Genomic DNA, 24,781 nt, shown 5'->3' on the forward strand with positions numbered 1-24,781 from the left:
TTTTCCCCTAAAATCAATGTTTTGTTATTGGAAGCGCACGCAAAGGAATTTGACCGAGATAGAGGGTTTTTTTGTTTATTTTCCCAACTGTTAATAGCTGGTGCTTGCAAACCTGAAATAAAAACTGCTTTCAACTGTGATATATCTTATTAGCATGTCAACCCTGAAAACATACCCAAGAGGCCATGATCGATATTTTAATAAGAGATGTCTGATAAGTCATTCAAATCAAAAGTACAGTACCATCAAGTTAGCTGCAGGAACTGTTTATGGATGAGTCTGTAGTAGCTGAGGAGAAAAGAGGCTTCTTTTAGCACTACTTACCAAATATGCCACATAAGAAGATCAAATTTCCTTTGTAACTTAGGGCTTTAACATAAATATTAATCCTACATTTTTGGAAATAAAAAACATGCAGTGAAACTTAAAATTATGATGGGATAAAAACGAAGGCCTTTATTCTCCATTTAACAGAAGAGAGAACTTTTGCCGTTTTTTAAAATATTTTTAAATGGATGTCATCACACAGTGTATGAATGTCAGATCTAAACTGTTCCCTAATTACGTAAGTTACATCTCCTGAAAGGATGCAAAATAGTGCTTGATGCTCTTGAGTGAAAAACTGAATTTGAATGTGCCACAAGGTTCAAGCTATGAAAATGAAACGTATGCTACTGTTTGCAGGCTTTAAGAAAAGGAAAGTGCAGTGACCCAAGAGTTGAGGAAATAAGAAAAAGCACTGCCCTTGGGTGGTGGTGTTTGGAGTTTTTATTGGGGGATGAGGGCTGCTTTTTAGTATATTTACACACACACACACACACACACACACACACACACACACACGGCCGGTGTAACCACTAGGCGAACTAGGCAGCCGCCTAGGGTGCCAAGATTTGGGGGCACCAAAAAGCGGTGCACAACATTTTTTTTGTACACTACAGTGGAGTCACATCTTATGCAGGGGTTAGGTTCTAAGGTCAGCGCGTAAGAAGAAAATTGTGTATAGTGAAAATTACCATAAAGTACAGTACACACAGTATACACTAGAACAGGAGTCCTCAACCTATGGCACATGTGCCAAAGGTGGCACACGAGCCGATTTTTTTTTTTTAAATGGCAGGCTGCGGGTCCCAGCCACCGCTGAGCCCGCTGCCGGCCTGGGGTTCCGTTCACCCAGGCCGGCAGGAGGCTGAGCGGAGCCGCCGGCTGGGACGGGTAAGGAATGGTGTCCCTAGCCTCTGTCTGTCAGAGGGTGGAGATGGATGGCAGGAGAGAGATCACTTGATCATTGCCTGTTAGGTTCACTCCCTCTGGGGCACCTGGCATTAGCCACTGTTGGTAGACAGGATACTGGGCTAGATGGACCTTTGGTCTGATCCAGTACGGCCCCTCTCATGTTCTTATGACCCTGGCTGGCAGGGGGCTGAGGTCCCAGCCGCCGGCCCTGGGACCCTTGCTGGCAGTGGGCTGAGCGGGGCCAGCGTCTGGGGTTCCGTCCGCCGGCTCCTGCGTGAACGGAACTCCTGTTCTATTGTATACTGTGTGTACTGTACTTTATGGTAATTTTCCTCTTACTCGCTGATCTTAGAACCTAACCCCCGGGTAAGATGTGACTCCACTGTGTTCATTTTTGAAAGTTTATAATAAGCGATGCTCCGGGGGGGAGGGGAGGGGAGGCGCAAGGGGCCTAGGGCGCAAAATATCCTTGCACCAGCCTTGCGCGCACACACACACACACACACACACCATTGCTCATAACAGTTAAGGAAAGCAAAAGCACCTTATACATGAGTGAAGCTGGCATACTGAATAGCCTGATGGCTGTACTATATCATTTTGACCTTACTATTTTTTCACATCCCCCTCAGATTGAAATATTATGGGAGAAACCCAATTCTATTTGGATCTATTAAAAAAACTGTCCAGTCTATGGTGGTATCTAGCTTTAAGGTGCACAGTTTTAATATTGTGGAAAGATTGGAGTGCATAATATTAGGCTCCTTATTTAGGCATCTAAGCGACTGGACTACATTTCAGAAGTGCTGAGTACATAGCAGCTCTCCTGGCAGTCAATGGGAGCTACTCTACGCTCAGTGTTTTTGAAAATTATTTAATTGCTTAAATGTGAATTTAGGAGCCAGATTCTTTGCCCTGAAACCATCTCCTTTGTGCACCACCAAAGCAAGCAGAAAGCTACCTTAATGCTGCTGCTGCTGATTCCCCCACAGAGGAGGAATTGTGTCAGAAATGAGGATAGGGATGCAGTCCTGGGTAGCTTTAAAATTTCATTAAGGGCTATTTTTGCTTTTAGTTGGCCTACATTTATGCCAGTCTTTTCAGCTATGCTGAGAATCTGATCCCTGGTTGTTAAAATCTTGAACTTTGCCGGTTACAGAAACTTACTGGTATAACTATACGAATGGTATAAATGATACTCCTGGGGAAATATTGCACCACTGCACATGCACAGAATTCATGTCCCTTGCAGATTTCTTTGCTTCCTCACAGAAAAATGACTTTCTGACAGGAAGCAAAGAGAAGCTGCAAGAGCAGTCACGCCGCACCACTCCCTAGCAGCACAGGTACAGCGTTTCAGACACTCAGAACAGCCAGCAGAGAGGTAAATCACAGTGGGGCTGGGGACACCTCAGCCAGTGGCTCCTAACACTAAGGCGGGATCAGCTACTAGTCCCAGCTGGGTTGGAGGCAGGGGAGGATGAGGCTTCTTCCTCCCCTGCAAGGAGTGGCTGGGGCTGTTTCAGACCCACCCCCAGAAACTTCACACAGCTGCAGGAAGCTCATCATCCTCCCCTGCTTCCTGCCCATCGCTCCTCAGCTGTGGTGGGAGGGGTCACTGTACAGGGAGCTGCTCCCCATCCACCCAATCCCCGTGCATCCGGACCTCCCATACCCAGACACCCCTGCCAAGCCTCACCCGGTACATCCAGAATCCTCCTAGCTCTCCATACCCAAACCCCACGCCAGTGAACCTCAACCCCAGCACCTGTAGACCCCCTGCCTCCAGACCCCCACTCCTGCATCCAGATCACCCCCAGAGCTCCCTGCACTCAAACCCCCACCCTGATGCCTCACCCCCTGCATCACCCTGAGCGGGCACAACCAGACCCCCATGGCACTGACCCTCAGCTAGCTGCACCCAGACACCACCCCACCAAGCCCCACGCCTCCAGCACCCAGACCTCCCCCACCCCCGCCCCGAGACCCCTAGACCCAGACCCCTCCACTGAACTGCAACCACCTTCACCTGGAAGCCCCTGCAGAGTCCCATTGTCCCTGCACCTGGAACCTCCCCCCGCCCAACGAGCCTCTGTGCATCTAGATCCCCCCACACTTTAGACCCCCACACACACTGAGCTGTCTGCACCCAGATTGTCCAACACAGAATCCTCTAACCCCACACCTGGATCCCCCTACACAGCCCCTCCACACTTGGATTCTGCCTGCCCGCCCCATACCTGATGCATCTGGAACAGAGGGGCAGGGCCCCAGGGTGTTTCTGGGGCAGCCCCAGACCTTGTGCACTGCCAGGTTCGGGTGCAGCCTTACCGCTGAGTCCATGTCCCGGGGGTGGGGGCTACAGGGTGATTCTCCCACCTTCGTGTAGCCAGTGGCCTGTGCTCCCCACTACCATGCTGGAGCCTCTGTATTTATTTATTGGCAAATAAAACGTGCAGAATTTTAAAATATTGTTCACAGAATTTTTATTTTTTTGGCGCAGAATGCCCTCAGGAGTAAAATAAGGAATGTATGTGGGATATGCTCAGTAGCTCTCCATTTTCAATAGATACAGTAAAATGGCTTTGTCAAACCTAGAGAGAGCAGTCTATTTAATTGTTTCCCTTTATTTTTTTAACCAATTGTGGGGCCAGAATTCAAGGTCTAATAAAGACTCCAGTAACCTTTCTGATGTTTTGGAACATCTGTGGTCTCTTTCATGAATCAAGACTACAGATGCCTTTTACCAGAACCGCTTTTCAAGGCTCCAAATGGATGAATATAAAACAATGGAATCACAATGCAAAAAAAAAAAAAAAAGTCCAATGAGGTACAGTTAACAAGCAGGATTGATGTTCTGAAGATCTAGAAATGGTATGTCATAGCTACACTTGCCTTCCTACAATAAGATGTAAAGTTTGCTGCTAAAACCAATTGCTGTGAAATCCAACAAAGGAGATCTGGCTACAGAAAGTGTCTTCATCCCACACACAGCACTTTAAAGGACTTCATACTGTTCTGAGCTTCTTACAAGACAGTTCTAATATGTTTAGGAGAATTTAAGTGAAAATGGGGAAGGGGAAAAAAGAAAGAAAGAACCCATAAATTCAGCAAGCATGCTGAAAGCTTTTCAATGGAATTATTCTGCAACCGTTAGAAGATTTCCCACACAGTCAAAATACTGTTATCTTCAGCACTTTTGTCATAGTTAAAATATATATGTATACAGGTTTATAAAGACAGACAGATATAATTAGAGAAACACATTAAAACCATGCTCACCTTCATCACTTACTGCCTGCTGTTTAACGAGGGTCATAGGAGATCTGGCCGGGGGTTTACTTAGTGGATGACGCCAACTCTTACATGTTTTCTTTCTTTCAATTTCTGCTAACTGAAAGGGAGAAACCACATTTAGTTTAGTTGGAAACTGAACAAAACTAATGCTGGTAAGCAAGAACATTCTTCTGCTAATAGTATAAACTATCTACTTCGTTAGATAAATTCTCACATAAGGCATGTAAAAAAAACCTCTCATTGATGGTTCAAAAATTTGTCTGACATTAGTTATTTTGTTAGATCCAGGAGACGGGACAATCTCTCACTTCAGAAAAAGAGGTGGAAATCAATTTGGTATTAGGACAACATATTAAAAAAACATGCACAATTTTTCTTCATAACTTTTCACCCATTCAGTTTAGGAACTAAAAGTTAAAATGCCATATTTAAGTTTGTCTTTAAAAAGAAACACAAAGCAACCATTAACATAGAACAAATAAATGCTAAATTTACTGAATAAAGATTAACAACTGGCTGAAAATGTAATGTACGCTAGAATACTGCTGTATATTTCAAAACATTTTATCACACTGACTCATAAGGTATTAAATGGAAATGTGTGTGCCATTTCATTTATCTGCCCAGCCATGCTATTCACCCTGTGGTGGCTTCATGCAGTTGTCAGTAATTATCATCATATGGGTAATTTAAAAAAAAAGCGGGGGGGGGGGAAATCAGGTCACAACAGCCTCATTTATCAAGGATCAGTACCAGAGATCACTTCTGGAGTTTGCCAGTCTAGGTAAGGAGGAAAGATAAAGGAGATGACTGACAAAACAATGCACATCCTTGAGAGCAAGAAAACAGCAAATCAAGGCTGTCAGCAGCTACAAGACAGAGCTACATACTGTTTACTAAAATAAGTGGAGGGAGGAGGCTGTTGTGGCTAAGGCTGGGTTTATGACATCAAAAGATGCAACTAGCTGAGCAAAAAAGTAAGGCAGACTGGCCTTCCTAATAGCCTCTGTAATATAATTCTGTACAACCGTAACACAGAGGTGGTGTACTGGAAAATATTTGAAAAGCCACTTGGGAATGTCTGAGAGGTACCCAAACAGATAAATTAAATATAACCCTGTTACACAGTATGATCACAACATTGAAAAGATGTTTATAGTACTTAATATTATTACAAGGGGAGGAGTGGTGTCAGGACTCAAATCTCACATCTCTCTAAAAAATTATTAGTGCAATTTTCATGTCTGTAAAACGGCAAGTGCTGTTTTATTTCTGCCTCTAAATTATATTTCCCCTACTTTGGGTATGTCTGGCAATGCAACAGTCAGTTTTCCTTCCTCTCTGCTAATATCAGAGGCAGGTCCAGTCGGTCATACAGCAGGTACATTCTCCTCTTTTCGCTAAGGTCCAGAATTGTTCTGCTTCTCCAAGATAATCCTGACTGCCTCTTATCTCAGCATGAGAAAACAGAAATTGTGCATTTTGTAGTGGGTAATAATGAGAAGATTTTACTAAATGTACTAATTAAAAATACAAATTGACACTATTGAACATGAGGACTTCTCCTAAAGGCACCTTAGATGCATCTCGGAAGTCCAAAAGAGATAAGAAGCCTCGTGCCTCCAATACACAACACCTGTTTCAGATATACCTTGAGGAGTCATTGTACTCTTCGTATGCCACCAATACCATGTCCTTGCGTTCACCCATCTCAGTGCTAACACAAGCAGGAAACTAAAGATCCACAAGCAAGGGGGCAGACAGAAGCCATAGCTTCAAGTCAGAAATGTGGTCCCAATCCCACTGAGCCCACAGAAAAAAGCCACACTAGCTGATGTAACTAAGAAAAACAAGAGCCTCGTCTCAACCATGCTGCCCCACAGGAGCTCTTCATCTTCATCTTCTGCAGCAGATGTCCTGGTTGTATCAGCTGCTTTACCTGAGGAAGCCAGTAGCCTATGAGGACCAGTTCCAATGACAAGTCAGCATGTTCCCCACTCCTCTGCCTCATGCCCTTGGGAAGCTATTCCCTCATGAATCCAGCCCACTGTGCTGAAATTTTAACTGGATACTGTACTCTTTCGCCTCTCATTAGACAGTGGTTCATGGCCTTTGATCCTCCATTTGTTCTGGGGTCCTTAACTCAATTTCCTCTTTCTCCCTAAATCAACATCCCACCCACCATCCATGTATATGGACAACTTCCTGTTGAAGTCCAGGCTCTATCTACGGATCACAAATATCCAAATTATTTTTGTATCATCTTCCTCATCCAATCCTTCAAACCACCTTGACATACATGCAAACAAACAAGCAAACCAAAAAAGAGAAATAGTCCATTCTTAGTGATTCTGATGATCCAAGGCACACTATATTACTCATCTGAGAACTAAGTGATCTTTACTGGAGCCTATTCAGAGTTTCAAAGATTTGATGAAAACCTTCACTTGTTTTCCATTACCTGACCCTTCCTTCCCCTCCATATAGGGCTCTTTTTTGATAACAGGTGAAAAGATAAAACGAGGGTTTTCATACAAAAAAAAAATCGAAGAATGAAGTAAGTAAATGTTCCCATTCCTCTATTACCTCTTGGCTGGAAGAACAGGAGCTCCCTGAGGAAGGGCCCCTGAAGAAGAAGAAGCTCATGATAGACTTTTTCCCATCAATTTTATGATTCTAAGTTATGGAGAGTTCTGAATAAAATGGTTATTCACCTTCTCGTAACTGTTGTTCTTCGAGATGTGTTCATGTTCATTTCAATCAGCTGTGCGTGCGCCGTATGCATGACAAACGGAAGATTTTTTTCCCCATCAGTATCCGTAGGGTCGGCCTGGGCACTCCCTGGAGTAGCGCCTTCATGGTGCCCAATATAGGGCCCTGCCAACCCGACCCCCACTCAGTTCCTTCTTGCTGGCTACTCCAACAGTGGGGAAGGAGGACGGGTACTGGAATGGACATGAACAACACATCTCGAAAAACAACAGTTATGAGAAGGTGAGTAACCGTTTTTTCTTCTTTGAGTGCTTGTTCACGTCGATTCCAATCAGGTGACTTCCAAGCCCAAATTCAGGAGGCGGGGTTGGAGTTTCCACTGATTGGAGCACCACTCTTCCAAAGGCTGCATCGTCTCTGGCCTGCTGGGTGATTGCATAGTGCGTGGTGAAAGTGTGTATGGAGGACCATGTCGCCCCCTGTATATTTCCTGCGTGGGAACCTGCGCCAGGAACAGCGTTGAAGAGGCCTGAGCCCTGGTGGAGTGCGCAGTGATCGGAGGAGCAGGCACCCCTGCCTGGTTGTAGCAATCACGGATGCAGGACGTGATCCAGGAAGAAATCCATTGAGAAGAGATGGGAAGACCTTTCATTCTATCCGCCACTGCCACGAAAAACTGGACAGACTTTCAGAACGGCTTCATCCTCTCAATGTAGAAGGCTAGCACTCTGCAGACATCCACTGAGTGAAGCCTTTGCTCCCTGCCGCTCGAGTGAGGCTTAGGATAGAATACTGGGAGGAAGACGTGCTGGTTGATGTGAAATTGGGAGACAACCTTCGCGAGGAAAGCCGGGTAAGGCCTGAGCTGGACCTTGTCCTTATGGAACACAGTGCAAGGCTCTGATGTCAGGGCCTTGAGCTCAGACACCCTCCTGGCTGAGGTTATCGCTGCCAGAAATGCTACCTTGTATGAGAGAGAGAGAGCAGGGAGTACTTCACCAAAGGTTCAAAGGGTGGTTCCATGAGTCTGGAAAGGACCAGGTTGAGGTCCCAAGCCAGGATCGGTTGCCTGACCTGTGGCTATAGCCTGTCGAGACCTTTCAGAAAACGACTGACCATAGGGTTGGCGAAGACCGACTGGCTGTCTGTACCTGGATGGAAGGCTGAAATGGCAGCTGGGTGAACCTTTATTGAAGACATGGACAGACCTTGCTGCTTGAGGTGGAGGAAGTAGTCCAATATAAGGAGAAGTGGTGAGCGTTGGAGATGAATGATGCTGCGCCACCCAGATTGAAAATCGCTTCCACTTGGCAAGGTAGGTCGCCCTGGTGAAGGGTTTTCTACTGCCAAGGAGGATTGTCTAACCTGGTCCGAGCAGGCCAGCTCCATCGGGTTCAGCCATGGAGCTTCCATGCCATAAGGTGCAACGACTCGAGGTTCGGGTGCTGAAGGTGGCCATGGTCCTGAGTTATTAAGTCCAAGAAGAGCGGCAAGGTGACTGGGGCTTCCACGAATGTTTCCAGGAGCAATGTGTACCAGCGTTGTCAGGGCCAGGCTGGAGCTACCAGTATCATCGAAGCTTGTTCCCTCCTTATTTTGAGGAACAGCTTGTGAATGAGTGGGATGGGAACACATAAAGGAGATGGTCTCCGCACAGGAAGAGGAATGCATCCACTAGAGGAGTCCGAACTGTGGTTGTGTAAGGAGCAAAACTGCTGGCGAACAGGTCTATCTGGAGAAACCCCCACTGTTGGAAGATGGAGTTTGCGACATATGGGCGCAGGGACCACTTGTGGCTGTGGAATGACCTGCTGAGGTAGTTCGCCAACTCATTCTGTACTCCAGGGAGGTACGATGCTTGCAGATTAATCAAATGCTCTACACAGAAGTCCCACAGCATGAGGGCCTCCTGGCACAGGGGAGAGGAGCGTGCACCCCCATTTGTTGATATAAAACATCGCTGTGGTGTTGTCTGTCATAACTGATACACAACTCCCTGTTAGGTGGGCTTGGAAAGTCTGGCACACCAGGCGCAACGCTCTCAGCTCTCTGACATTGATGTGGAAAGCCAGATCCGCCGAGACCAGAGGCCTTGTGTCCTGAGGTCTCCCAAATGCACTTCCCAGCCCAAGTCTGATGCGTCCACCACCAACAAGAGAGTTGGTTGGGGACTGGAGAAGGGGACCCTTGCATACACCACCTGTGGGTCGGGCCACCACAGAAGGGAGTCAAGGACCGGGTGAGGCAGAGTCACTACGCTGTCCAAACTGTCTTGAACTGGCCGACACACAGAGACTGGCCATAACTGGAGAGGCCGAAGCCTGAGCCTGGAGTGTTGCACCACGTAGGTGTAGGCAGCCATGTGTCCGAGGAGTCTTAGGTAATTTTGTGCTGCGGTGGTTGGAAACTGCCTGAGATTCCGAATAATGTTGTTCATGGCCCGGAACCTTGTCTCCTGCAGGTACACCCTAGCCTGGGTTGAGTCCAGAACCACCCCTATGAACTCTATCCGCTGAAGGGGGGATAGAGTCGACTTCCCCCTGTTGAGGAGAAGGCCCAGCTCGTCTAATGTCGCTATGATGAATTCGACTTGCGCCTCCACTGGAGGCCTGGAGCGGCCCTTGATCAGCCAGTCGTCAAGGTACGGGAACACCTGTACCTGGTGCCTGTGCAGAAACACGCCCACGACTGCCATGCATTTGATGAATACACGAGGCACCGCTGACAGACCGAGGTATTTTCTGTGGGACAAAGTGATTGATACATGAAAGTACGCGTGAAAGCACAGGGATAAACAGAACGAAAAGTATAAGGAGGTCCAAAGAGGTCAATTTTTTTGGCCTTGTGGTTCTTGGGAGAGGGTCCCTGGTAGCCCTGGTGCTTGCGCTGGTTAGCTGAGTCCCCTACCAGGGAGTCCGGCGGGGGGTGAGTACACAAATGCTCGTATTCTCTAAAGGGAACAAAGTATCTCTGCTCGTGCCTTTTCGCGATCAGAGGCAATAAGGACAGGGTCTGCTACAGATTCTTAGTGGCATCGCTGATCGTTTTAATCAGTGGCAGTGCGATGTGGGATGGCCCAAGGGGGGGGGGGGAAAAGAGGATGTCGACCATCGGATCGACCTCCTCCACCACCTCCTCAGTCTTGATATTAAGGTTCTGGGCCACCCGTCTCAGCAGCTGCTGAAGGGCCCGTTTGTTCACTGAGGCCAGAGTGGTTGAGGAACCTGCCAGCGCCTCATCCGGTAACAAGGAAGATGACATGGTGGCCGGGTCTCTTCCCTGCCCTCAGCCCTCTGGGGCAAGGAGTAGCTGAACTGTGGCTAGTGCCGCGGCCGGTGCTGGTATCAGTGCTGAGGGTGGAGCGGCAACCGGTGCCATCAGCACCAGTGGCATGATTGGTGCCACGGTCATCGAAGGTGCCATCGGAGCCAAGACCATTGATGTCGGTGGATGGATCCCCACCGGGATGCCCGGTGCGGAGGATGTATGCGTCTGCCCGAAAGAAGCTGAGGCCACTGATGCCACTCCGGCAATAGGCGCAGGGTGTCCAGAAGGGCCACTGAGGAATCTGCCATTGGCCAGGCCACGGTGCCGGGTAGGGCTGTCAGTCACGGCGGGAGCAGGATCTTCTGCTCCTACTAGAGCGCGATGACTCCGCTTCAGACTCCGAAGTCTCAGACTGATGACCACGGAGGAGCGGAGCTGCTTGGTGCCAGAGAGCGGTGTCAACTGGGGGACCGGAGCAGTTCACCCACACGGGCCATCGATGCCGCAAGCTGATGAGACAGGGATGGTGGTTTTATGGCCGACATCGCCGGTTTGCCCATGGAATGTACTGGGCCCGGAACCGGTGCTGGCGATCTCTCTTGCCTAGGAGGTGAGGGCGCGCCAAAAGGTCCACTGCTGCCTGGAATGCCTCTGGGGTGGAGGAGAGCTGTAGGTCTTCGTGGTGGCGCGCCGATGAGCGGTGCGGGTCTGGACTCGACTGGATCCATCCCGGGGCAGAAATCAACAGAATCCCTACCGAATGGGTGCCAGATAGGGGTTTATTGGCCAGCTGGTCTTTAGACCTGGCTGGGGAGTGCCCTCTGTTGGCCTTTTTCTGTTTGTGGGACACTGGGGAGTGCGACTGGTGCCTCACCGATATCTGGGTGTGGGCGGAGCCATGGCAGTGCCGAGGTCTCTAGCAGAGTCCTTCCTTGGCAGCAGCTCATGCATGGATGGTGCCGGAGCACTGCACGCTGAGGATGCGGCACTTGAAGTCGGATCCGCCATGCCCGGCTCTGTCTGACGCCGAAGTGCTGCCTCCATAAACAATACTTGGAGGCGCTGCTCCCTGTCTTTAGGAGTCCTGAGACAAAAACTTCTACAGATTTTGCACCTGTCTCTAAGATTCCTCTCGCCGAGACACTTCAAGCACGAAGTGTGGGGGTTACTTTTCAGCATAAACCTGCCACAGTCCAAGCACCGTTTAAAACCAGGAGACCGAGGCATAACCCGGTACCAGGGAAAAACAAAGGGGGGTGGGGACCCCCCCGAATGAAAAAAAAAACTACTACACTATCTAACACTAACTATATACATGAACACTGCTAACATGCGCTTGCCGAGGCAAGAGCAACGGGGAGTTCCAGCTAGACGTCACAGGCGGTAAAATGGAACTGAGGGGGGTCAGGTTGGTAGGGCTCTATATTGGGCGCCATGAAGGCGCAACTCCAGCGGGTGCCCAGGCAGATCCTATGGATATTGCTAGGGGAATATCTTCCGGCTGTCGTTCATGCGGCACGCAAACACCTGATTGGAATTGACATGAACAAGCACTCAAAGAAGAATCAATGGACATTGTCCCACAATTGGACAAACCTGAGGAAAATCCTGCTCACAGAGCTAGTGAAATGATAACATAGTATTTTCTCAATGGACAAAAGGAATAATGTGTATTCCTCTGAGAAAGAATCTCAGGGCTTGTCTTCACTACGGGGAGGTCAACCCCGGTACTCTAGCTCCCCAAGAAGATTTAGGTAAGTTGCTCTCCCATTGATACAGCACAGTGAAGACACTCAGATAATTTGACCTAAGCTACTTCAACTCCAGCTACGTGAATAATGTAGCTGGAGTAGTGTAACTTAGGTTAACATACCCCAGTAGTGAAAACAAGGCCTTAGATACAGCTAATTTGGAATGAGAGTTTTCTAATCAGTCCAGGCACTTTAATGATCACATACCAATATTTTACTCTTTTCCAAAATATAATCCAAATACTTTAAATTTTCAAAAGTGGATGTAGTTGTTGCTGCACTTTTTATGGAAACACTGATTCCATCAGAGGAGGACTTCATAGCTATGGACAAAAGGATTGAGGACTTTCTGAGGAAAAATTCTGGGGCTTCCTGTGCAATGCTGACAGCTTCTGCCCTAGTTACGTGCTACTGAAGGCCCCTCTCAGTATTGGACAAATAACCTAACTGATTAACCACCAGCCAAAGACAAAAAACTCTTCCCAGTTCTACAAGAATTGTTTGTTCCCTTGCTTCATCCTTTGCTGCAGATGCCTCCTTAGCTACTCTGAAGATTTTCTGAGAGATCCATGACTTTAAACACCATCACACATTGTAGCAGGGTGGACACCTGCTCCTGCCTGGAAGGGCCTGAGATAGCCCAGGGAGCAGGCAGCGTGAAGGCTGAGCTGATTGTGGGAAGTGGCTGCAGCTGGGGCCACGCCCCAAACAGACTCAGCAGGCCCTATAAAGGCAGGGAGCCAGGAGCTCAGCCAAGTCTCTCTCTGCCTTTAGAGAGAGAAGGGTCTGGCTGCAGGGATCTAGAGGTAGGGTACCTGAGTGGAGCAGGGCTGGGGAAAGGCTGAGGAGCTGGGGAGTTCCAGCCTGGAAAGCCCCAGGCTGCAGCCTAGTATAAGGCCAACAGGTACTGGGGGTTGCAGAGGACAGCCCAGGGCTAGGCCAAGGCAGCAGGTCCAAACCCCCCTTGCCAGTGATGAGTGGCCTATACTGCAGTCTGCCCCAGGGAGCGGGGGCTAGTTGGTGACTGGCAGTGGCCTAGTACTGAGGCAAGGTGGGAATAGTGGGTGGGGGTTCCCCAGGGAGGGAAGACCCAGATCTGTAGGGTACTGCCAGGGGGCAGCATCCCAGTAATAGGGGCACTGGGTCCTGGGAGGGACGCGGGCGCCAGAAGAGGACAGGCGGATCATCGGCCTGCAGAAGGCGCTCCAGACGCTGGACGAGCTGATTCCCCAAAGCAACCAGTAGGGGGTGCCGCAGGGGTGAATCCGTACCCTTACACACATACACGGATTAGTTTAAGAGCATCAGGAAGAGATTTACAAAACAAACTGATGGGTACCTCAATATTTTCAAAGTGAAGTTTTTGGGGAGTGGTGATAAAGTAGTGGTGGAAACTTCTGGCAAAGGTAAGAAATCTCTTCCTTCTATGAGATAGAACAGAAGGGAATTTTGTCCTGATAGTAGAAACAGGCAGCCCTTTGGGCTAGTCATCCTGCTATCAAAGAAGAGATTCTGACTTCTACAGAGATAGATGATAATAGAGGTGGATGATGGACAATAGCTGGTATGAGACATATCAGGAGACGCAAATCTGAATTTACCTCTATGCCTTCTTCCACCTCTAAGAATAATGGCCAGACTCTTTGGTCCACATGTACAAGGCCCAGGACAAAATAGGAGGAAGACCCCAAAAACTTTGCACACTATTGATCTTCGTTAAACAGGTTAGGTTATAGAATTAATTCTGAATGGATACTGAGTTGAACGAACTCTTCCCAGGAACATATTCATCAAGCCCCCAACATCCAAAGATTAACTGATGTGCCAGATTACACAAGAAGTCATCTGTCATTGTCTCCAAATAGGGGCAACAGAGCCTGTTCTATCTTTCAAATGCTAAAAGGTAATGTACTCAATATTCTCCAATGTTCTCAAGAGGACAGGACTCACAGAGCAACATTGGATTTGAAGGTCCCCAAGTAGTTCAGAAGGAAATTCAGATTCAACGCAGAAATTATAAAGTTAATGCAAAGTCATTGGCTCTCTACAGGGAGCCTACAGTACCCTGCTGTTCTTTCCAAAGAGTGCATGGTTTTCCAAGTTTCTATCACTATTAATGGTTCCAATATTGTTTCTGTAACAACACCTGTGGTCGGTTCATCTGTGAGGATTGAAACCAAGATCGCTCAATCTGAATGCATGAACCACTATTGCCTGAGCTAAAGGACCCAGTCCATTAGCTCAGAGGCAATAGCAAACTCATGAACACTCCTTATGTGGTCCATCCACTAGAGGGGGATAAAGATATACTTGATGAATGTGGGAAAGCTCATCACAACCTTCAGAGGTCACAGTACTTCAAATCCCTGAATCGCCCACCAGTTGCAATGACTTGTCTGGTCAGTTCATTTCCAGGGAATGAACTCAGGACTCCTAGTTCTAAAAGCATGAGGTTATCCTGAATCTGAGCTGAACAGATCTGCTCTTTAGTTCAAGATTCAGCCATTTCTAGCGGTCCATATTAACACCATGAACAAACCAAGATTTTTACCTCCTCTGGTACACAGATTTCCTGTCTAGCCTTTAAATTAGTATTCAGGGTACGAATCTCTCTCTTCCTCCACTTATTCCTAAGTAAAACATTAATTTCCACAGAGCTCAGGAAACTGCACTACCTTCCTTCTGTTAAATCCATTTCACCTGAAGGGGGGGAAAAAGCATATGTTAGATGAATATAGGGCCATTAAGATTTACATCTAAGGTATTAAACCCTTCAGGAAGTCAAGTTATGTTTTCATCCGCTATTATCCAGATGTTAATGGTGAGAAGGCTTCAAATACTTCAACTGCCATATAGATCAAAGCATGTTTTGCCAAAGCACATAAAGTCACACATGTTTCCACCAAACAATGTCATGGCTTATTCCACTAGGTCACACGCAGTCTCTGGAGTGGTAAGAGCTCAAGCCTTTATGAAGAGATCTGCAAGGTTGTGACCTTGTCTTTAGAACATACTTTTGCCAGCTACTATATGGTCTACCTTTAGTCATCTGCCAACCCTCAACATTTGGTAGGAGGGTGATACAATCTGTAGTGCCTCCCTAAGCATCCTCACTAGTGGTTGTAAATACAGTGCATAGTTACACAAAGTCTAAGGCCAGAAGGGATCACCAGATCATCCAGTCTAAGCTTCTATATATCACAGGCCACCAACACCAACCAGAACCCACACACTAAACCTAACAACTGAAAACAGATGACAGTATTACAGCCCTCAGGAGACTAAACTATTATGTGCCACAGGCAGACAAGTTCAAATCACTTGTCTTACCATGAGATTATTTACTGCTGTTCATATCCCCATGTCGGACTACCAGACTTTCCAATAGCAGGAGAAGAAAAAATTGATTGTGGTATCCCTGTGAGTTTCCTTCCTCCTATCCACCTATTCTGAATAACCAGCAATCCTCCTAACACATTTTAGGGGTATTGACTCATGGTAAATGATTGGTATTTTTCCTCAGTTCTTTGAATATGTAAAAAGTTTCTTTCCTCACACTTGAATATCTTATAGTAGTGGCCACGTCTGCTCTCATGGGATGCTCTCTTTTCCATTTTTAGTTTATTTCAAAGGCTTTAGCTAAGTTTCCTAGTATAGTTACAGCGGGGGGAGTCCTCCACTCTGGTAGTTAGTGAAAAGGGGAGGGGCTTAGCTATACCCTCTGACAATTCAGACTTGCCTACCTATTGTCAGATTACCAGATATCCAAAATAGGAAAAGAAAAAAAATTATCAAGTAAGCTGCAATAAAATTCTGTCCCAATTCAGGAAATCATCCCCAATCAGGAGAGCCCTTAAGCACATGCTTCATTTTAAGCATGTGCTCAAGTCTCACTGAACTCAATGGGACTTAACACACACAAAGTTCAGCAAGTTTTGGTTAGTAGCCTGCTGTTGTTAGACATGTGTCTGTGCCCTTGATTATGAATAAATTAAAGCCACCATGCAATAGGTTTCATATACAATGGGTATTTTCAAAGCATTTTTTCTTACGGCAGGTATTTCTCCAGGTTCCAAGCCACTTTCGCTACTTTCACTGCTTTCTAGGTCGCTGACATCATCCTCTGTGGACACACTATTCGTTTCCCCTTTTTCCAGGCTCTCTGATTCAAAGGAAGCATATCCAGGTGACTTCTGGCATGATTCAACCTGCTCAGACTGATTCTGAGATTTTAAAGAGTCGTCTTCTTCCTTTATACAACTAACAGATGTAGGTATGGGGAGTGTAGAATTCTTAGGTGTAAAGGAAGCAATACTGGAATCTTCCTTGTCCTCATCTTCTGTTTTAATTTTCTGCATTACAGGAGTAGGGCTGAAAAGTGAGTTTGAACAGATGTTCCCTAGGTATCAAAAATATGGGTTTGTTAATAAATTTCATATTGTATTATTATTATTCTATACCAGTGGTCCCCAACCTTTTCGGTGTGGTGGGCATCGGACGACGAGCCACTGAGGACCGTGGCCGGTGGAAAATCATCCGCCGAAATGCCGCCGAGAAGCGGCAACATCAAGAGGCATCGCAGCCGAAAAGCCGCCGGAAATCAGTGGCATTTTGGCGGCGATGCCTGTTGATGACACTGCTTCTCAGCAGCATTTCAGCGGCAACGCCTCTTGATGTTGCTGCTTCTCAGCAGCATTTCGGCAGATGCTTCTCCGCCGGCCAGTACATGGGCGCACACAGATGTCCCGGCGGGCACCGCAGCACCCGTGGGCACCGCGTTGGGGACCACTGTTCTATACCATTCTCACAGCAGTCTGAATTGAAGATCAGTTTCATAACTCTGCTTCTCATTTAGAAATCCTGTCTAGCATTCCATCAACAAAAGGCCAGACTAAAAAGTAGAATGATATGTTTTATCAAAGAATAATTTAAGTAATAGCATATTGAGTTTAGAGTGTAAAACTTTTTTTACATCTTGTTTTTCTTTCTATTGGCATTTTCAATTTGAACAACTAGAAAAAGCATTTTTGTATCAATTGAAATTATCAATATGCACTTGGCATGATTATTCTGACAGCCTACAAGCAATTTAACTACTTGAAATAACCATTGTAAAAGGTTGGCATATTGAACTTTATACTCTGAATTTACACCTATTATGCCTGTGTGAAAATCTGTCAGTAAACAAGAAATAATGACTTAAAATACGGAAAATATATTTATAAGAAATATCAAGAATTGTCTGCAAATAGCAGCACTGACATAAAAATCACCAAAAATTACAGTGAGTAATTTTGTACTTCAATGCTGCTGAAGATTAATTTCATGTGCAGTATACAATGAATGTTAAAATCATCTATCTGGTTGCAGAATTTACCAATAAGTAGTCCCATCTGATATCAATGCAGAACTTCCAGATATAAAGAATATTTTCTTTAATTAATTGTTGGGATGTATCAGCCAGAGGTTGCAGGCACCAATTACCAGCACCATACATGTAACAACGTAGCCCAGCTGTCACATCCACAAGGCTCCCTCTACAAAGGTCCAATCTTCCATCTTTTTATTATGAAAAGAAGAATGGACTGAGCTCTACTTTACAAAGCTTGTATTTCACCTTGGCACTTAAGTAGGGACTTGTTTTTTCCATAGTGATGAACACTCCCAACTTCTATTTAAGTCAATGGGAGTTGCAAATGATCAGTACCTCTGAAAATCAGGCAAAGGGGTGGATATTGTAAAGTCCCAACTCAGCAAAGTATGCACATGCTTACTTCTAAGCATATGAGTAGTCATACTGAAGTCAAATCTGGACAATTCACCTTGTCGTCTGTCTGGTGCTGGGGATTGTCCAATGCCTACAGCTTCTGGTTCGTACATTTGAACAAGGATGGTATTTCCAGTAAGGGTAATATCCTTCATTCCTGAAAACAGTTTTGGTGCCCAACTGAAAACAAAGGGACTAATAATGTGCTTAGAGTCAGGCATGTGCTCAAGTATTTTGCTTAACTGGGGTCTAAGCTCCCTTCTGGACAGGAGTGTGAGACTATGTCTTGCCCACAGTGAAATTCAGAGTTAACAAGAGAATGAATCTCTGAAAAGATATCAGTATCAAAGCAGGATAAGTAGAAATATGCTGGGCTGGCACCGGCATATGTAACGTGTGCATAGGGAGCATGCTCTCTAGCAGACACTTCTCGTGTAGCTTAGGTAATAGAACTTGTACACTTGGAATTGGGGGATTTTGTGCACAAGGAAAACTAAGACTCTATAACATTATACACAATTTGTTTTCTGCTTGTAAATGTAAGCAGTACATCTCAAGTGTATATATTCTGTACAGTTTCTCTCAGTGGATGAGGTACTTCATATCATTTTCCAGACAAGTTTTTCATTCGCTACAATGTGCCAATCTATGGAAGGAGTTCATTTAAAAACATTTGTGCTTTTTTGGAGGGGAGGTTCCTTTCTTTTAAAAATAAATGAGTAAAAATAATTTTACCTGTTTTGCTCTCAGCTCAATATTTTAAATTGGTTGTGCTCTTGCTCCTATCACATAAAAATACCATATGATGCTCCTGCTTACATGATTTCCCTGCATAAAAACTTTATGAATAGGCATTTTTAGTTATGCCACTTGGAGCAACACATTTGCCTTATCATTCACAGATTTATGGCATCATAATATCAATAGCCTAAAATTTACAAGTGAAACATAATCAGTCCTTATCTCACCTGAGACCTCAATATTATCCAATAAATGCTGATCCAGCTGCGTTCTGCTAATGTTTTTCTCTTCCCCAGAAGGCACTTCTGAATTTACCAGCTTCACTTTTTCTTCTGGCTTTTCATTGACCTTGAAGCCATCTGTAGCTGCTTCAGTGGCTATGATTTCTGCACCAACGATCATAGCTGATTCTCTCTCGTCCTCTGGAGTTTTAAGCTTTTTAGATCGAGATCTGGTATGCTGGAAGCTATTATAAGAGATATTGCTGTCACAGTAGAATGTCTGTCTTGGATAAGATAAAATGCCTACCAATATAAATGTCCTTTTCACCTGCTTAAAGTGGTAAAAAACTGACAATTTCCCAACTTTTTGTGCCAAGATAGTGTTTACAATTTATTAAGTGATAGATTAACAATTGATTGGATTTAACCTTCTAATGTTTTATCACAATTCCTTAGACTATAAACCTGAAACATCAAGTCAGTCTTTCTTAACCAAAGGCCAAAACTAGTTTTTTATGAACCATTCTTCGGAACCTGAAAGAGACTAAGCTGAGCAACATAATAATAGAGAAAAAATGTGCTCAGCTGCAATAAAATTAGAGAATATTGTCCAGTCCCGGCGTGCACTAGACATTTTGCCTGATCACTCTTGCACATTCATGTAGCTTTTACAAAGATTATTTTTGGCAATTGTATATGCATCTTTAACATCAGCTACTAGAAACTGAATTAGGGAAAATTTCTGAGTCTTGAAGAAAATGTTATTTTACTACATTTAAGAATATGGATAAAGTGCAACCTCCAGCCCATCTTATGCATATTCTGTACGATCAACAGAAGGGCAAACACGGAGCAAAAATGCTGGCAACTGCTCTCAAAGTTGAATGGGTTGTAATCTATATGCCCAAGATACAGGGAGTGAGAGTCCCAAGTCTTAAATTCAAGTCTCTAGTATAGCAGGGCAGTACTGTACACATTACTTCATCACAAGTCAGGTGTTGCCAATTTTCAACCTGATGAGACTTTCATGAGAAGTGTCCTGTGTAGTAGACATCACTAGTTTATATCATAGGGTTGTATATTTTGGACTGCAGATGTAGCCAGTAAGCTAGGAATATTTTGATAACCTTTTTCACCAACATTTTAAGGAGCCATATTTTACCTCCACTAATATTCCCTGAATTTCCTTCTCTATAAGGTGATCCTTCTAGAAATTGTGTTGCGATGCCGGAAATGCTGATTGGTTGCCATTGTTTTATAACTCCTGGAACCACTATACACAATTACTCGTTCTTGAGATCCTAGCATGACAGAGCATCTTGTCCGCAAGTGCATGAGTATTACCTCCATCCAGGCAGACACGTTCCTATAGTTGTATTTCTATTTGTACCCAATCCTAGTTGGGAAGTTATATTATTCCTGGAATCAAAATTATTATGTTTTTCATCAATACATTACAGCAGAGATGAAACGGAATAAATATTTTATCTTCACTTGTAGGACATGCATCCCTGTGTCTCTGCACCACTGCCAATCTAGTAATTAAATAGCATAGCCGTGTGTTCATCAGTTTAGCTAAGTGATTATATTCAGCACATGTACTCATCTGATAAAACTTTTAATATAATTATTATAGTATCTCTACTTTTAACTAAAATTGGCTACCCAGATCAATAGGGTTATGCTGACAAGTAAATCATTGCTGTGCCTAGTGCAAATCTGCCATAGTATAGTACTGTACATACTATAACAATGCAGGAGTGACATCTGAGACACTAAACACAATATAATACAATTCTATATTTGTGTGTTTGCACAAACATCATACACACACGTATCTCAAGTTGGTAAATGCTGGTGAGGATTGTTATTTGGTTTTTGTACTGAACTATTTCACAAAATTAATAAGGTATCCTAATATGAATTAAAAAAAAGATGTAACAGGTTGGGAAGCAAAAGCTCTAAGCCTTACATGAGAGAGAATTCACTAGTAGAAAGCCCTTCTTATGACAGTTAAGGGAGCTAAAGAATCCCTTTTGCCAGTCTTCTTTTGTAACTTCAAAAGTAATACATTGTTCTTCAGTACATTTATGTAGTCTATGAAATAACAGGCAACAAAAGAAAGTATCAAAAGTTATGGTTGCTAAATTCTTCTGATCACTAAAGATTTAAAAAAAAATTTTTGAAGTGAGACCCATCCCCTGTAATAAGTTCCTCTCTTGTTCTGTTTGGAAACTTAACCTCCCTTCTCTTTCATAACTTGCAGCTGGCCCTGTAACCAGGAGCTTCGTCTGCTGTCAAAGCGTACAGAAGCTGGTGCTGCGCAAGAGTGTCCATCAACTTTAATAAAGCCTCTGATCTGCCATCGCTCAAGAAGGGAGATCCCTGAGGTCATTCTGAACTGCTTTATTCTTGGGCCTTCTTCCACATTTGTTTCATTATTTTCTTTGATTACAAAAATAGCATAATTAATAAATTTAACACACAAATCTCATGCTAACGTACAGGCAGGATCCTCAGCTGTACTATTGCTGTGCCCAACCCAACTGACGGTGGTGAGGAGGCGTGGAAGAAGGTACCTTCATGCTCCTGATGCTGACCAAGGGTAGGTTGGGCCCCTGCCACAACGTATAGCAGCCTCAGTGATATACCTAGATGCAACAGCATCCAAGAGACCTTTCGGACAGCCAGGGATAACAAAAGAGCAATCATGACCTGACTGCATTCTCCTCCCCTCAATCACAACCACTACGCAAAAGGGCGGGCAGAGGGCAGGCAACATTGTCTCCAAGGCACCTAGTCATTCCTCTTACGTTGTCTACACTGTAATCAGAGATGTGACTGCACTTCGTGTAGGCATACATGCACTAGCTCTAATCTAGCTAGCAGGCCAAAAATAGCCGCAAAGATATGGAAGCACAGCACACCAGCACAGACTAACAACTTGAGTGTGTACTCAGGGTTATGGGGTGGGCTTGTCCAGCCAGCGTTGAAACACATGCCACTGCATCGTCACTGTTGTTTTTAGCTGTGGTAGCTAAATTAAAGCTAATGTAGGTATGCCTCCATGAGTTTCAATCACACTTTTGATTGTAGACATATCCTAAAAGAAATCCCCACATAGCTACTTATGTCAGGTGTAGGGGGCAGAGGAAAGGAGACCAAGGATCAGATCAATAATTTTCTATAAGAATGTCTGTGCGGGAAAATTATTAGCAAGAGAGAAGGGAAACTCGCAATTTATTTTTTGTTTAGGTCACCCCTTCCACACACACCCCCACGCCGCCACTCTGTTTGGTTTTATTCATTATTTCCTGTGAATTTAGCACTGATGGACATGATAAACTATCAGCACTGACCAGAGTCAAGCACAGGGCGGGACAAGGACTTTGCAAGCTCTATACATAAAACTCCAACAATGCATCTGATTCTTCACATTTAGCACCTTTGCCTAGACCCCAAGCCTGTTGGTCCTCCTATGGTTAGGGGTGTGTGTGTGTGTGTGTGTGTGTGTGTGTGTGTGTTCGCCACATGCACGGGTGCCGGAAGTTTTTCCCTCAGCGGTATCTGTAGGGACCGGCTCGTGCACGCCACTCCAGGGGGTGCTGATGCCGCGGTATATAGGGGGCTGCCAGTTCCTCCCACCCTCAGTTCCTTCTTGCCGGAAACTCCGACAGTGGAGAAGAAGGGAGGGTTGTGGAATGGACACGAGCAACACATTTCGAAGAACACCAGTTAAGGAAAAGGTAACTATCTTTTCTTCTTTGAGTGCTTGCTCATGTCCATGAAACTTAGGTGACTCCCAAGCAATACCCCTCGGAGGTGGGTAGGAATTCACAGACATTCAGATTGCAACACCGCTCTGCTGAACCCAGCATCATCCCTGGCCTGCTGAGTGATGGCATAGTGGATTGTGAATGTGTGCACCGAGGACCACTTCACAGTTCCACAGCTGTCCTGGATCAGGAAGTGTGCCAGGAAGGCCACCGAACATGCCTGCACTCTGGTCGAGTAGGCTCTGACAATTGGTGGTGGAGGGACTCCCACCTATTCATAGCAGGTCCAAATGCAAGAGGTGATCCAATCAGAAATCTTCTGCGTGGACACCGGGAGGCCCTTCATCCTATCAGCTGTAGAGATGAAAAGCTGAGTCGACTTATGGAAAGGCTTTGCTCAATCTAGGTAGAAAGCTAGGGCCCTTCTTGCATCCAAAGCGTGAAGGCACCTCTCTTCTCTAGTCTCATGGGGCTTAGGGCAGAAGACCGGAAGGAAGATGTCCTGGCTCGTGTGGAAAGTAGACCCCACCTTGGGAAGGAAGACCAGGTGGGGCCGTAGCTGGACTTTGTCCTTATAGAAGACCGTGTATGGCGGTTCTGAGGTCAGGGCTCGCAGCTCAGAAACTCACCTCATCAACATCACCGCCGTCAGGAAAGCTACCTTCCACTGTAAGTGAGACAGGGACCACGAGGCCCCAGGCTCAAAGGACGGGCCCATGAGCCTTGGCAGAACCAAGTTGAGATCCCACTGAGGGACTGGGGACCAAACTTGAGGAAAAAGTCTCTCAAAACCTCTGAGGAACCTGTCATGTCATGGAAGAACACAGTCTTCCCCTGGATGGGTGGATGAAAGGCGGAAATGGCCGCCAGAAGCACCCTGAGGGATGAGTGTGCCAGACCGTGGCTCCTCAAATGAAGCAGGTAGTCTAAGATCGACTGCACCGAGGAATACGAAGAGGAGATGCCCAGTTCGGCCATCCAGCAGGAGAACCTCGTCCACTTTGCCAGGTAAGTCTGTCTAGTCGAGGGCTTTCTACTCTCGAGGAGGACCTTCTGGACCCCTTCCGAACAGGCCCACTCCTCAGGGTTCAATATCCACGCCATGAGGTGGAGGGACACAAGTTTGTGATGCAAGAGTCGACCGTGATACTGTGACAGCAGGTCTGGTCGATTCGGCGGGGACCACAGAGGGATCGCTGACAGGCTCGATAGCATCCCAAACCAGTGTTGGCGAGGCCACACCGGGGCGATCATGATAACCTGAGCCTTGTCTCTCTTGATTTTTGCTAGGACTTTGCTGATCAACGGAATTGGAGGGAACGCGTACATCAGGCTTCCTGCCCATGTCAGGATGAAGGTGTTGGAGAGGAAGCCCTTCCCATGACCCTTCTGGAGCAAAAGCTGTGGCACCTCCTTTTCTGCAGGGGTTGCATCCAGAGCCTGGCATGGCACACCACATATGTACATGCTGCCGTGTTTCATAGTAGGCGCAGGCAAACTCTGTCCATGATCAAGGGAAACACAGAGACTGAATCTCCCCACTGGCAGGAACACCTTGGTGCAGGTCGAGTTGAGCACTGCTCCAATGAACTCTATCCTCTGTACCGGATTTTTTGTCATTTACCAACAGGCCGAGACTACAGCATCGCAACATGCCTTTGGACCTGGAGCTGCCCTTGACTAGCCAGTCATCAAGGTATGGGTAGATCTTGATGCGAAGAAGTCTGTTGCGGTGCTGTCACTAGGCCAAATGGGAGGACCGCAAACTGATAGTGGTTGGGACCGTAAACCGGAGGAAGCGTCTGTGTTCCTCGAAGATGGCAATGTGAAAGTGCGCATCTTTCAGATTGAGGGCGGTGTACCAGTCTCCCGGATCCAGGGAGTGGATAATGGAGGCTAGGGAGACCATGTGGAACTTCAGCTTCGCTAGGAAGCGGTTCAAGTCTCGCCGGTCCAGGAAAGGTTGCAAACCGCCCTTGGCCTTTGGGAGTAAAAAGTAGCAGGAATAGAACC

The 24,781-nt window shown here is 45.8% G+C and overlaps 1 protein-coding gene across 4 annotated transcripts in view; it reads right to left on the bottom strand.

Annotated features, from left to right (window-relative positions):
• KDM4C (lysine demethylase 4C) overlaps nt 1–24,781 on the bottom strand; it is a 422,176-nt gene that overhangs the window by 158,629 nt on the left and 238,766 nt on the right. For all 4 annotated transcript variants that reach the window (XM_034773514.1, XM_034773513.1, XM_034773515.1 and 1 more), the window contains 3 exons: nt 18,999–19,237; nt 16,316–16,662; nt 4,519–4,630 (listed from right to left, as the gene is read on the bottom strand). In XM_034773514.1, the coding sequence (XP_034629405.1) occupies nt 4,519–4,630; nt 16,316–16,662; nt 18,999–19,237 (698 nt within the window). The remainder of the gene's footprint in view (nt 1–4,518; nt 4,631–16,315; nt 16,663–18,998; nt 19,238–24,781) is intronic.

Source organism: Trachemys scripta, chromosome 6 (assembly GCF_013100865.1).
Source record: "Trachemys scripta elegans isolate TJP31775 chromosome 6, CAS_Tse_1.0, whole genome shotgun sequence".
Classification (NCBI taxonomy): domain Eukaryota; kingdom Metazoa; phylum Chordata; order Testudines; family Emydidae; genus Trachemys; species Trachemys scripta.